The sequence below is a fragment of the Colletotrichum orchidophilum genome, assembly GCF_001831195.1.
Source record: "Colletotrichum orchidophilum strain IMI 309357 chromosome Unknown Scaffold_12.1, whole genome shotgun sequence".
Lineage (NCBI taxonomy): Eukaryota > Fungi > Ascomycota > Sordariomycetes > Glomerellales > Glomerellaceae > Colletotrichum > Colletotrichum orchidophilum.
In genome coordinates, this window is record NW_019172968.1 from 150752 (window position 1) to 165102 (window position 14351).

General features: G+C 54.8%; 4 protein-coding genes across 4 annotated transcripts; all 4 read right to left on the reverse strand.

Annotated features, from left to right (window-relative positions):
* Positions 1–1130: 1130 nt before the first annotated feature.
* Positions 1131–1629, reverse strand: CORC01_02165 (uncharacterized protein; the record flags this gene model as incomplete). Its single annotated transcript, XM_022613816.1, has 2 exons — positions 1131–1270; positions 1347–1629. 2 exons carry the CDS (start codon positions 1627–1629, stop codon positions 1131–1133), a joined length of 423 nt encoding a protein of 140 aa, XP_022479610.1.
* A 1084-nt stretch (positions 1630–2713) lies between these two features.
* On the reverse strand, positions 2714–4638 carry CORC01_02166 (ATP-dependent RNA helicase HAS1; the record flags this gene model as incomplete). Its single annotated transcript, XM_022613817.1, has 2 exons — positions 2714–3223; positions 3310–4638. The coding sequence occupies 2 exons, from the start codon at positions 4636–4638 to the stop codon at positions 2714–2716; spliced, it is 1839 nt and encodes a 612-aa protein (XP_022479611.1).
* A 1147-nt stretch (positions 4639–5785) lies between these two features.
* On the reverse strand, positions 5786–7652 carry CORC01_02167 (6-phosphofructo-2-kinase; the record flags this gene model as incomplete). Its single annotated transcript, XM_022613818.1, has 5 exons — positions 5786–6047; positions 6111–6625; positions 6682–6795; positions 6845–7434; positions 7547–7652. 5 exons carry the CDS (start codon positions 7650–7652, stop codon positions 5786–5788), a joined length of 1587 nt encoding a protein of 528 aa, XP_022479612.1.
* A 3719-nt stretch (positions 7653–11371) lies between these two features.
* On the reverse strand, positions 11372–12823 carry CORC01_02168 (eukaryotic aspartyl protease; the record flags this gene model as incomplete). Its single annotated transcript, XM_022613819.1, has 2 exons — positions 11372–11887; positions 11942–12823. 2 exons carry the CDS (start codon positions 12821–12823, stop codon positions 11372–11374), a joined length of 1398 nt encoding a protein of 465 aa, XP_022479613.1.
* Between the last annotated feature and the right edge of the window lie 1528 nt (positions 12824–14351).

Genomic DNA, 14351 nt, shown 5'->3' on the forward strand with positions numbered 1-14351 from the left:
GGAGCCAGAGGCAGGTGGATAAGGGGGGGCAGGGTACCTGTATTCGTACCAAGGTAAGGAAGACATCGCGGATATTCCGTCATGAGGGTGTGTTGCACTGAGGTAATTGAGTTTGACTGGCACCGTCACACTCGGTTCCTAGGACCCCTTCCCCTTCTTTGTACTCTTGATATGATTGCTCTGCTCTGCGCGGCATGAATGCTTCAGCAAACGGGACGAACACCTCGTCGACTTGTCTGGTGATTGGTGTTCCTCTCAGCCAAAGTCTGACTGAATCCTGCCTTATGCATCTCGCCTGAGTAGCCTCCATTAAACAGACCACCCGTACCCAGGTACCGGCACAGGTACCTGGGAACTGAGGCGTGCACGACGAGGTGAGACCGGGATCCAGAACAAATCTGACAGACGCCAGACGAACCAAGTAGCACATGGCTCTCCAATTAGCGCCCAGAGTATCATGTGCCTCTCTGTCTGCATTACCTAAAGGCTAAAAGTGCAATACCGGTACGACAGCGGCAGAAGACCCCTCTTTCGGTACCAGCTCCCTCTGAAGAATGCCTATTAAACCACGGGCAGCCAATGAAACATGACGTACCTGGGTCAACAGGTACATAGCAACCTTTCCATTTTACGACAAGTCCAGAAGAAACCCCAGTGGCTGGCTCCAAGTCAAGCCACCCGACCCTGAACCGCCAACCCCGAAAACGCATGGACCGCCGATCCCCCTCCTCCTCGGTGCCCTTTCCCCCACAGTCCCTGCCCGGCGTCATTCGCTTGACCTCCCGTCTGCCCCACGCGTCCGTGTCACATCGGCGTCCAGGTCTGTCATCTTGCCGACCTCCATCGTCAACATCACTGAGGTAAGTGCCGTTCTTTACTCATCCGAAGCACACGCACATCTATACAAGATACTCTCTTCAAGAGCTTCAGGAGACGATAGAATTCCAGTTGCTGTCGTTATTCATCCTTCAATCTGGGGTATCATTCCTAGACCAACCCCCAATACCCCTTTTCCTGTTTTGCCTGAGGTGCACTTTCCATCCTTCCAACTTCATGACAAAGTACCCCAGATACCTTGAGACCTAGGCATCTTGAAAACACAGGAAATTGACGCGACCATACGCCAATCTTCAATCCTCCAAATCCATCCGCTTCGTCGAAGCAACCAGCGTCTCCAATCCCAAAATGCTCGTCCGAACACCCGCCGCCGTATCCGTACCCCCCTGAGCTCGCTGGGCATCTAGATCATCATCCCCGTCAGCCATCATTTCTTTTCAGAGTACGCAGCAGCAGCACGGTATACTAGGCACAAATGAGAGGAACAGCAAATGAAATCATAAACGCACCCTTGGCTTCAACAGCCCTCTCCTCCCTCTCCTTCCTCTTACACGCACCGCAGCATCCCGTCACAGGCCTTGTAGCGTACCTGCCCACTCCGGCGCACATCGGGTTCGGAATCTCCTGGGTCTGGATGTCGGGCAGGTGAATGGTGTGGTCGAGTGTCAGGTTGCCGTGGGGGATGCAATAGAGCGTGCTGCGGCTGCCGTCGCGCGCCGAGACGCACTCGAAAATGTTTTGGTACTGCTTGTGCATGCAGTCCTTGTGCAGGGTGTAGACGTATGTGCACATCTTTTCTGGTGCTCTTCTTTGCTTTTTTGATCTTTTTCAGAATAGTGAAGCCTGGGTGGCGTGGGTGTCGGTAAGTCGGTGGTCGGGTGAGTCTTGGTGTGGCCTCGTTTGCTGGGTGACCGAGTAAGTGCTTGGCAGTCTTTTGAATCTTCTGATTTGATGCGTGGCTTTGCCTCGAAATTTGGCCTTCTCGTCGGTATTGTATTGATAAAAAACCAAGAACAGGCAAGGCTGGTTCTTCGTTTGTTGCTGGTTGAAGGGGCGAGACTGCTGCTTGCATGCGACCTGCCGTGGGATTTCTCCCCAAATCTCAAATACTATTTCTTGTTGGTTTCTCTGATGAGGGAAAGAAACTGATCGAATGGGTCAAGAATAGGATTTTGAAAGATTGCCATCCAGGAAGGGAAAGAGCGCTGGCCGGGGAAAAGGGTGGGCTGGTTGGGTTGGGTTTGGTGGTGTGGTTGATTGAGCGAGCTCATATTCAATCTAGAAGGGTTGGCTATGTGGTTGAGAACCGAGTGAATAAGACAGGAGCCCGACTCTGGGATCCATGGCCGTGTTTGAAGGACAAGCTTGAGCGATTTGTATGATAAACACGGACGAGTATGCCTTTCTCCATCTTGACATTCAACATGGGGTGACCTCTGGTTCTATAGCCACGCCCAACTCTCTCTGACTTACGGGCTCGGTAACGTAGACCAGCCTGGCCTCAAGTTTGGTCGCAACATGACAAGATAAGAGTGCTTTCTGTCCGTCGATACGGTAGACAAGTACCTTGAAGGACACTTTGAGATCTTCCAACTTCTTCAATTGAAGGGGTGATAGGCCGAGTGTTGGCAACGGAGGGCCAGGCTCTTTCTTCCGCTTACTTCAAATCATCGAGTCCTTTGTGTCACCATCACATCTCTGAAGGAGACCATTATCTTGAATAAAACCAGTCCCAATTACCATTTTTGACCATCATGATTTTTGATGACGCGACGCCGTGCTAACCAAATCTATTCTCACAGGACCATGCCGCTTCAACAGCCTCTCCATCTCCCGTCGCCAATCCCTCACCCTAAGGTACCCCCCATCAAGTTTTTCACCGCTTCTTATAAAACCCACCAGTACCGCTCTGCTGGTTCCTCGGCTGGCTCCCATACGCCCTCCTCCCCTGCGTCTTCTTATCCCGACTCATGCTCGCCCCGACGGTAATATCCACCCTGGGCGGCGTCGAGAAGCCGAAACTCTTGGCCACCTTTGCCAGATCCAGCTTATTCACGTCAAACACGGTACGCAGCGAGTGCGACGCGTACGCGTGCAGGTACGACCGGTAGCCGTCCTTTGCGCTCTTGTTGAGGTAGTAGTTTTGGTTGATGAGCTTCTCGAGCAGGGACTGGATGTTGGCCACCTTGTTGGCGGGGAAGTCAAACTCCACGACGGGGACGCGGGCCTCCTTTAGGTGCGTCAGGAAGCCGACCTCGCTGGGCTGGAGGAACATGAGGGAGCGGCCCTTGCTGTTGGAGCCGCGGGCGGTTCGGCCGACGCGGTGGATGTAGTCGCGCGGGTCGTCTGGGGGGTCGACCTGGACGATCCAGTCTACTGCGGGGATCTGGCAGATTTGATCAGTCAACGATTCATCTTTGAGTTATACCCCCCGGGAGAGAGTGAGAGAGAGAGAGAGAGTGTGTGACATACATCCAAACCACGAGCGGCAACGTCGGTGCAGATGAGCGTGCCCTGCTTGGCGTTGCAAAACTCGAAAAACGTATTCGTCCGCTTCTGCTGCTTCTGCTTGCCGTGCAGGTCCAGCACCGGCAAATCGATATAGTTGAGCAGCTCGGCGTGGTATTTGACCGAGTTGCAACTGCTGAAAAAGACAATGACCTTCTTCTTGAGGTTGCGCTTCAAAAACGAAAAGAGCAGCAGGAACCGCTTGTCCGCGTCGCAGAGGACGTACCCTTGCTCCAGGTTCGCGACCGTGCTGTGCTCCTGCTTCTCGTCGACGTTGACGTACAGCGGCCCGGGGCGCAGCGAGATGCGCGCCAGGTCCTCGACCTTTGTCGTCTGCGTCGCCGAGAAGAGCATCGTCTGCCTGTCGTTCTTGGGGAGGATCTTAACAATCTGGCGCATCTCGTCCTCGAAACCGATTTCCAATATCCGGTCCGCCTCGTCAATGATGAGCGACTTTAGGTTCTTGAAGACAAAGGGCGTGTTTTGCAGGTGGTCCAGCAGGCGTCCGGGCGTGGCGATGAGCAGGTTGACGCCCTTTTGCAGCTTGTCGGCCTCGGCGCGGCGGTTGGCGCCGCCAATGACGATGCCGTACGTCTGCGAGTGGTGCGCCATGAGCTCGCGCGCGACGCCAAAAATCTGCAGCGCCAGCTCGCGCGTGGGGGAGACGACGATGACGCCCGTGCCGTTGCGCGGCTTAAAGCGCAGGGCGCTCAGCATCTCGACGGCCGGGATCAAGAACGCGAGCGTCTTGCCGGAGCCCGTCTTGGCCGCGCCTAGCACGTCCTTGCCGCTCAGCAGGGGCGGGATGCCCCGCCTCTGGATCTCGGTCATCTTGGTGAAGCCCATGTCGCCAATCGCCTTCATCGTCTTGTCGGAGAGGTTGAGCTCGGAGAAGTCGTGGGCCTCGTCGCCGGCGACGGGCGGGAGGGAGAGCTGCTGCGCGTTGGGGATGTCGCCGTCCTCGTCGGACTTCTTCGTGGGAGCCTTGACGTCCTCGTCGAGATCGGAGCCGTCGCCCTCCTCCTCGTCGTCTTGTGCGTTGTCGTTCTTAAAGTTTGCGGCCGTCTCCTCCTCATTCTCGACGTCTTCGGCGTCGCTGCCGGCCTCAACCTCCTGCTCATCGTCCTCGTCGGATTCCGGCTCGGGTTCGGGCTGCTTGCTGCGCTTCACCTTCTTCGACTTTTGCGCGGGGGGTGCCGCCGCGGCGGGGGCCTCGGCCGCTCGCTTTTTGCTGGAGACCTTGACGCCATTAGAGTCGCGCGACTTTCTCTTCTTGCTCGTAGAGGAGTCCATTGTGTCTTGTTGTGGCGGCTTTGGCAATGCAAGTTGCTTTGTAGAACCGTACAGTGAAGCCGGCTGGAGGGAACTTCTCTCCATCTGCTCTCAAAGCATCGACCCTCCCGCCTGGGAATTTTTTTTTCTTATCGGACTAAAAAGTCTGGGCTGATAACGGAGGCGGTTGATCCATCCCGTGTTGAACGTAGGTGGTCCCGTTGAGTGCGGGGCAGAAAGTACGTACCCACAGCGGTAAGGATTTCGACCTGGAAGCTTGCAGCTTTCACTTCTCCTGGGCTGCGGGCCATCACTTCGAGTGAGGTCTTCTCCTTAAACTTTGATTTTACCGTCTGTGAATGGTCGTTGAAGGAGCCACATTGAATCCCCAAGCACTTCCAAGGGCTACTGCTTCTGAGGATTGGAAGCAAGGAAGCAAGGTCCCTAGAGTGCCTGCTTCTCGGCCGCTACCCCCGGGCAATCTAAAGCTAGCGATTCTCGAGCAAGCTTTCGGCTTCACACTCGCCATCAAGCTGGGCCCGCATGCAGCTTGCCACACTCAATTGGAAAAAGTGGTGATGAAAACATCCTAGAGAGCCCGAAATCTTCAATGATAGTGGTTCTCAGGCTCAGAGAGAACCATCATATGAAGAGGCGCCCTAGTGTCACATAACGTCCGAGAAAAGTCATTGGTACCTAACGTAGGTACATTCATCGTGAAGCTATGAAATTCGGAAACTAAAGGGACATGAAGAGAACCGGCAAGAGACAAAGTCCACCGCCCCTCGTCACATCCAGAAGGGTGTCAAACGGTTCTTGGTCCAACCCGAACCTCTATGCCAGTGTCCGCAACCACTAAACCGCCGCGAAAACCCATCGATCGATGCAATTTTTGTCCCTTTTCGTTCCCATGATTTGATATGATTTTCGAACCTTGAAAAAATTGTCCTAGAGTTGTCGTAGGATCTTGAGCAAGAGCAAAGTATCGTAATACCGGGCCAAAAGATCATCGCTACAGCAACTGCAAGACTCTGAAGGCACGGAGCCCACTTCAGGATGAGAAGTGTAAACAGAGTAATGCCGTTCTTGTATTGACGTCTTGCCTCCCCCCACCCGAAAAAAAAGAAAAAAAAAGCAAGTTTGTTCCATCGTGAATGGTTGTCGGACCTTACCGCCGACTTGATATGCCACCACTCTCCGCGTTTTTGCCGCCGTGGTCCCTGGACTCTCTCGTCTTTTCTCTCTCTCTGTTGTCCCTAAACGCCATCGTGAACCGGGATGAATATGCCGAAAAGCGGAGTCTGAAAACGTCGTCGTCGTCAAGAGAAAAGGAAATCCTTCGCGCGAGGCCCCAATCGGCCTTGAACTGTGTCAGCCACTCGAAGTGTGACCGCGTGGCCGATACAACCGCGTTCGTTTCCCTCAAGTTCCTATTGCCATGCGTCAGTAAAAAAAAATCTCATCTCACGATAAACCTCTTCCAAGGATTTCACATACACTCTGCTACCGGGTTCTCGTGCTTGGCCGTGGAACCCTTGCCGCGCCAGGTGCTGACGGCCGGGATGTTGGCCTCGTAGCGCACCTCTTCGGTTCCGTAGGCGCGCGGGGTGAGCTTGATGAGGGTGTGCAGGGGCACGTTCATCCAGGGGCTGTCGGCCTGACTCTTGTTCATGAAGTAGGCGTAGATGCAGCGCAGCACGGCCTGGTGGGTGACGATGAGGATATCCTCGCTGCGCTCGAGCTCCATGATGATGGGCTCGAGGCGGATGACGACGTCGCGGTAGGACTCGCCGCCGCGGTAGCGGTAGTTGTACTTGTCCTCGTCACGGGCGGCGAAATCCTCCGGGAAACGGTCCTTGATTTCCTGGTAGGTGAGGCCGTCACAGACGCCGGAGTCGAGCTCGTCGAGGGCCTTCCACTGCAGCTGGTTGTAATCTGAGGGCAGGAAGCGAGCTGTAGCGATGGTTCGCTTGAGGGTCGAGGTCCAGACGGTCAGGGGGCGGTCATCCTTTGAACTGGTCAGCAAAATTGGCCAAAAAAGAAATAGCTGGTGGGTTGACCTACACCGACTGACTTGCGGACGAGCTCAGGGAGCTTGCGCGCGTACTGCTGGCCGCGGGGAGACAGCGTAGTGTCTCCACCAATGCGACCATCCAGGTTGAACATGGACTCTCCGTGCTGTATTTTGTTAGCGAGGACTCAACAGGGCAAAGTCGGTAATACATACTCTGGACAGCCAGATGGAGCGAGGGCGAATGTGGAGGTTCATAAGGTAGTAGACAACGCGACTCTGAAGGTAGTCCTGGATGCGGTTGATAATGACCTGCTTGCCGACGTCCATGATCTTGAGATAGGTGTATTCGTTCTCGTCACCATCCTCGTCGAGCGTCTTGTAGACCTTTTCGTAGTTGCGGATGCGGTTGCGGAAGTCGACCGCGGCCTCCTCGGGGTCCTGACCCTGGTAGTCGGGGGAGGTGGTCTTGACGTCGCGGATGTTGGCCATGATGAGATTCTCGTTGTCACACTTGCTCTCGACGAAGAGGACCTCGACGCCCTCCTTTGTGCAGATGTCGAGAACCCATTTGCGGCGCTCCTTGGTGGAGTTGGTGGCATCGAGGATGCCAATGACGCCGCCCTGGCGGAACCAGGCCAGCATGTCCTCGATGGCCTTCTCGGCGGCGGCGCGACGTCTGCGCTCGCCCTCGGTGTTGTGGAAGTCAAAGAAGTCAGCCGAGGGGTGCGCGTCCTCCTGGCGGCGGTAACTGCCGACGTTGAACGTCTTTGCCTTGATGGAGAGCCAACCCAGATACCGTTGCGCTGAGCCAAACGAGTCAGTGCCACATACTCAAAGCATCGACGCTCCGAACACGTGCCGGAGAACTGTCGTCTGCTGGGCATTCTCTCAGAACTACACAGCCGATTTACTCACCTTTCTGGGCGATGAAGCTCTTGCCCCGAGCGGGCAGGCCAACCATGACGACGCATATCTTGGTATCCTCCACCTGAACGCCTATGCCGTTAGTCTTGCCTGGCATCTTGACGGTGTGCTGTGTCCTTCTCTCTCTCTCTCTCTTTTTTTGGTGTTGTCCGAGCGGCAGTTGTTATGACGAGACAGAAGGAAAGTGGTGTTGAAGATGCTGAAAACGCGTGTTCATGAGAGGAAGCTGGAGGTCAATTGAGTGGCGTGGAAGGAGAGAGCATGGAGGAAGGCAGCTCGCGTGATGTTTCCAGCTTGTGGCAGTAGCTCTACGCCCAAATAGGCGGGACCCCTCGGGTGTGACTTTCGGGGCGGGTACGGTGATTTGGGGAACGGGGGTTGACGGGGATGGCGGGAGTTGGGGTCACTCTGAGCCGGACAACATGGAACCGCTGAAAGGAGTGGAGGAGTCCTTGTCTCCAAGACTTGTTTGAAAGGGCTGCTGGCCAGGGGTTGACAGAAGACTGAGCCAACGCTTGCGATTCAAAACGTTGTTTGCTGAAGAATTCCGTTTGCGGGTAAAGTTGAGAGTAGTATGGGTAGGGATGCTGGGTATGTGTAGGTGTAAGGAGATGCAGAGGTAGTTTTCAGGTTGCACAGGGTTTGGGGGATGATGATGATGTAGTGAGGAGAGGAGAGTGACCTGATGTTAGGTGAGGTGAAAGGCGAGGGTGGAGGGCATAGAGTAATGAGTGGATGGGCGGCGTGCGTGAGTATGTGAAAGTGTGAAGGGGATTAAGAGAAAGGTACGTAAAACGTAGGTAAACGAGGAGGGGGGAAGAGGTGAAGATGACAAGGGCGCCAAGAGGATATCCCGAGGAACAAGACAAGACAAGATTGCTACGAGTCGAGCTGGCTGCCAGCAAAGAGCCGAGTGCAGCAAGTAGTTCGGCATGGAAATGGAACTGGAAATGGAGAGGCACTGACTGGACTGGACTGGACTCGGCAGTACCTTGGACCAGACTCAGACCCCAAAGAACAAACAGCGGGCGCAAGGACGGCAACGGGGAATCGTGGAGAAACAACAGGCTCAGGCTCAGGCTCAGGCTCAGCTCATCCGTCAGGTCAGTTTGCCCATTTCAGATATCCAGTCCACCACTGGATGAACTGATGCGACATGTGCTCGGCCGGGGGGATGGATCGTTGTTTGTGCAGCGAGGTCATGTATTCATCCACAGACAGAGCACCGCTTGCACCGTGACCCCATCTGCTGCTCGGGAATCCCAGGAACGACATGTGCACTGGACCACCGCTGGCGACGCAGTGGACACCAAGGTTGCTCCATAACGGGGTATGCCATCTCGCCTGAGGCCGGTGGATCGAGGAACGTCAAACGAATGGGAAAGAAGAGTCCCGTCTTCATGACATCCCGTTCGCCCGTCCACCAGCTTCACCAACGAAGCAGACTCAAGCTGTCCATATCCCTCCCCATAGGTATGAGTTAGGGTAGGTACCTAGCTGCCTATCCTACATGTACCTACTGGGTATGCATGCAGGGCAGGTCACTCGTTCCATTGCGCGCAACGGCATAGGCCGCCGTCCCTCTCGCGGCTTCTCGCCCGTGGTCTGCCCGCCCCTCCATGACCCCATGCCCCGAACCCCAATCCCCCCCCTCCATTCGGTGCCCCTCATTCTGCCCGCCTTTCCCCGGTACCCATGTGCCATGGTCGGGGGGCCTAGCCCAGCTTGAGTCGAGGGTTTGGAGCTCCAGCGCAGTGGCCATCCCCGCATCAGTCACCGGGACATCTCGCATCCTGCTCGCGCCCAGTCTACCACTCGGCTTCCTTGGGTCGACACCACTTCCCCCTCCAAGGGACAGCTCTCACCGAGCACAACCGAGGTGGAGATCACACCACGCCGAACAGTTGGATTTGACTTGCCAGACATAGCCGGGCTCCTCATCAAGCACATCGGGATTCGGTGAACTACCTTTTTCGCCATGACGAGGATGCAAACGAAACGTCAATGAACCGCTCTTGTGCTCAAGAATGAAACCAAATTCCAGCCACTTGAACCTCCCATTCCCAAGCACGCATGTTCGTTCATTAGAGGCCTTGCCGGTGCTGGTTCCAACCATTTCTGGACAACTTTGCCAATCGTTTTCGCTCCAATTGTCCATCTGCTGCTCGGCCACTTCCGGCTGCGGCTATTCGCCAGACGGGAATCAGGGTCCAAGACACAACTTTGCTTCACTTCACCCCCTTCGCCTTCGCCTTCGCCTTCGCCTGCCCCGACAGGAGACGGCAACCAAAAGACCCCCATGGCCTCCATGCTACCCCGAAGCTCTCGAGCCTCAATTGACGAGCTTCAATGGCCACGAACACCTGACCCCCCACGCAAGTCGCCAGGGGAAAGGTCATCCGGCACAAGTCTCCTGACCGCGCAACATGGCAAATTTCCACCGCCGCACTTGCTTGGGGGGAATCTTGACACTTGACGTTCAGGGGGGGGTCTCCCCTCTCACTATCCCTCCCCAGCCCAGCTCCGAACCCGCAGGTCCAGCCGGCCGGGATTTCGGATCCAACAAATCGGCACGATTGCCAGATCGTATCGATGATCCAAGACTCCAAGAGGGATGGGAGTGAGTGGTCCCGTCGCTGACCAACACCCCTGCGTGATTATTCACACCGCCAGGAGACGACCGACTGGGCAAAGGGGGAAAAAAACAGTCACTTGACGATGCCCGTGGTAAAAGATGCGACCCAAACAGCTGCTGCGTGGCATCGCACGGCCAGCCAGACGTCTGCAATCCGCACAAACAAACCAAACAGCGCTCATGAAATAAAAAACCTCAGAGCTCTCAGTGATCCAAAGAAATGAAGACGGAGGAATTTCAACATAATCGTACCTTGCTAAAGCTCCAGGTATGCTGTCGTCGAGGCTGTCGCTTACTGTCCTCCGAAGCACTACCTGCCGGGATCACTCCAATACCCATGATGGATGGCAGGCTACCTGGAAACGTCGCTTTGAATCCAGACTTTGGTGGTTCGCTGAGGAATTCGGGAATGCCTTCGTCGCTTTCCAGGTCAGGTCGGAAGAACGCTATTCCTGGATTTTCCTTTTTTTCCCCAGGCTGTGTTGCCGACCACGGGGGATATCGGAGAGGGGAGGGAGATCGGTACAGCGACTGCCGAGTAACCGCCGCACACTGCAAACGAGGTTGAGACGATCGTGACAGCAAAATAAGTGGTGCAAAAGGACGGAAGAGGACTGCAAGAATCTGCAGAAGGGAAAAGAAGAAGAGGACTGGCCTCTGGAGGATCAAAGCCGGTATCGCTTGGAGGGAAGTCGGTGAGGTGTGAGTAAGTGTTGCCGAGGGCCTGGATCGTGAAGTGTTCCATTGAGTCAAGTGGCAGAAATCAGAGCGCCATCGCAGTGACCTCACTGCCTTATCGATAAGAACTATAGGCCTTGATAAGCCATCATCGCCACTCCGATAAGTCCCGACACAAGCACCGGTTTCAGTCTTGTCCACTGTGGGAACACAACCTGCTTTGGAACAGCCACTGTCTCTGAGACGACTTCACCGGGCTGCCCTGGGCGTTCTAGGCTCAACCCGAACGATTCCAAGTATGCAGACAACCAGAAAATGTATGAGGCAAGTGGCATTCATTAGACTAAACCCTATCTCACAAGTACAATTACAGCTCTGTGTAAGCAATGATCCCAAAACAATCCCCGGCAAATCCATGCCCGATCTTGTTGAATTGCCTACATGAAAATTGAATCGCATTAATCTGAACCATCTCCGAACTGATGCAGAGGGAAACCCTCAGATTAAATCGACAGCCGGTTGCCAGTCAACTTCCCAGGCAGCTGGGGAGTGGGGCCGTAGGTTTCGCGGCCGTAGAAGCGGACCTGGCCTGCGCCAACGTCGAAGTAGGCCTCGACATTGTGAAGAAAGACAGAGCCTAGGATGTAAGGTCCCGTGCCACCAGTGGTGATTCCGACCTGGCAGTATCCCGTAAGAGGGTCTACGAGTCCGCGGTAAATTAGGTCCACTGGGTTGACGAAGAAGCTCGCGCCCTCGACAATGACGGCTACCTTGGGAGCGATGGCATCGCAGGGAGCAAAGTATCCGCCGTATTGGAACAAGTAAATGGCGCTGGGGGAGAAAGATCTGGCAATAGCCTCGGCAATGGGCGGAGGCACGTACATAAGCGTCGTGCCGGTATCGACAATGTACGGGTACTTCTTCTTGTCAGTGGTTGATCCCCAGCGCAAGCCATCGACGATGATTGTGTAGTACGAGTATTGCCAGCCGCCATCGGGTCTCTGTGAGTTGATGCTGGTCTTTGGAATGGTCAGTCAAATTGAGATGAGACTTTGTTTTTGGCCAAAACTTACGATGATGAGGTCGGTGTAAGCCGTAGGACCGTCGATTGGCAGACCAGTTCGACCGCCCCAGGCAATTACGCCAGACGAATTACGGACAAGAGAAACGCTGAAAGAGTCCGAGGAGAGTCCTTGCTGAACCATGCTAGTGAAGAAGGGCGAGTATGGGACCTGGAAGGCAGGGCGATCCTCATCCATATCGCCGGTGAAAGCACTTGTGATGGAGGGATAGGCAAGACCAAGAACGCCGTTGGTGTAGTTGTTGCCGAGCCAGTATGTCTTATTGGCTAGACCGACCTGCTGTTGTTTGACGGTGATGCCAGCCACTTCGATGTCACTGTAACCCATCGGACCAGATACTCGCTCGCCTGAGCCGTAGCTCAAGGAGAAGTGGACGTCCTCGACAGTACCGTACTTGAAGTCGTCAATCTTGTCTGGTCCAAAGCCGCAAGCTTCTGGGGAGTAGACAGCAGTGCCGGATAGGTTGGTACAGGTCAAGTTGGAACTGGTGGCCCAGGTGTCGCTGCTGCCAGTGTCGAAGATCATATTGATGAGCTTGCCATCCCAGGTGACTTCGACGGCATACTGAGTACCCCAAGGAGACAAGGCCGTGATGTTCTGGTAGTTGGACGAGAGATCACGAGGCTGGGCCGCGCCCAAGGCAGTGGCGGCGTTGTGGCCGGTCATTCTGCCACGGAAGGGCTTCAGTAACTGGACGCGGTCGGAGACCTCGTCAGGGGCAGCCTCGCGGAAGGCTTTGATGCGCTGGAAGTTGACACCCTTGAGAGGGCTCTTAATCTCAACACCGACACGGTGTCTATCCTTGGCCAGGACGACGTCGGCCGAAAGGAGGCCAACTCCCAAGAGGGAAGAGAGAACTCTGGTGACCTTCATGACGTGTTTGGGTCACGGGAAGAGTTGGGCGCGGAGAAGAGTTGAAACGAATGATGGATGGAACAAGAGAAGGGACGAGACAGTCGAGCTACAGCTTGCGTCTCTTTTTTGAAAGATGGACGAGGAAGATGGTGAAATGTTGGGGGAAAAGGCCGGGAAGGTTGGAAAAGGCGAGGAAGATGAAGGCCCAGGAAAAGGGGGGCAGAAGTGTGTTTGGGATGGGCGATGCCAGCAAGAAGGCGCAGCAGGTGGGAAGTTGTAATCCCGCTTGGCTGGGACCTGCCACGTTACTTCTATCTGGAGGAATTGTAACCTCGGGAAGGCGCGTGTATGCTGATGGCTAGCAGGAGCTGGAAGGAGGCAGTTGCCATCGTGGACGACGAGTAGGGCAACTACCTCACTGCTTGCCTTGGGTCGTTTGCTCGGGGCACCACTTCCACCTTGGCAGGACCAGACATACACGGAGCCAGCGTACCTGCCTTTGACTCCTGGCCTCCCGTTGAGGCAGCCCGAGTTTGCAATCAGCCCGGAAAGATTTCATGGCTGACCCTTAGCCGTGGCTCGTTCATTACCATGGAATCTCACAAACAACGGCAATGCTGAGAGGCCCATGGCTCCTCTCCGGAGCTCGAAACGTATGCGCAATTTCGTCCCGTCGCGCTTTGCTTGATCAAGCTATTCGGGCCTTTGAGTTGAACCTCGTCGACATCTTAGATACTATCCCTTACATTTACCTCGGGAGTGTCCCTTACATATAGACACAAACGGCCTCGAACTCGTATTGGAGCCGATGTTTACCAATGTCATATATATTCTAGCAGCAATCTTGTCCAGGTTCATTGATCCCCCTCTTCAAAGACTTGAGCCTTTAAACCGCGCCTCACTCATCGCAGTAGTGACGTTGTAATCATGGCCGACAGTTCTCATAGATTATATTTAACTCACCGTCGAGGACAAGTATTGAAACATTCTCAATTCAGTGTATAATTGAAACAGCGGTTATTCACCAAGTCCTGGCGAGGTCTCAGAACTCCGTCTTACTCAGGCAGCTTCAATTACACTCATCGGATACCTGCATCACTCGTCCCGTATGCCATCTCAAGCAATGGTAGGACCAAACAAATTCTGTCAGAAGTCGGCTCGCTCATCGAGCAAACGCAAAGATTCTGGAGGGCATCGACTGCTTTCGGTCAGGGAGCTTCTCGAGTTTCCAAAAGTCTGCCTCGCTACCGCACGGTCAAGCTTCAGTAACACGAGGTGAATCCCACGTTTGTCTGAGCTTCTCAGTCGCGCCCAAACACTATGTTTTCGACGTGCGGTCAACGTGTTGTAAAAGATCATCAAGATGCAGACCCCTGCATATCTACGTTCGAAGCCACCGACCCCTGTCTGCCAGATCTGTTTGTTCCCTCACGTCAAATGCGAGATGGCGCGCCATCCGCGTGTGCTGCGCACGCTGTCATACCGCAGTCGATATACAACGTACCCATTGACGGCGCCACCAATTGAAATTCGCCTCAGCCGAGTA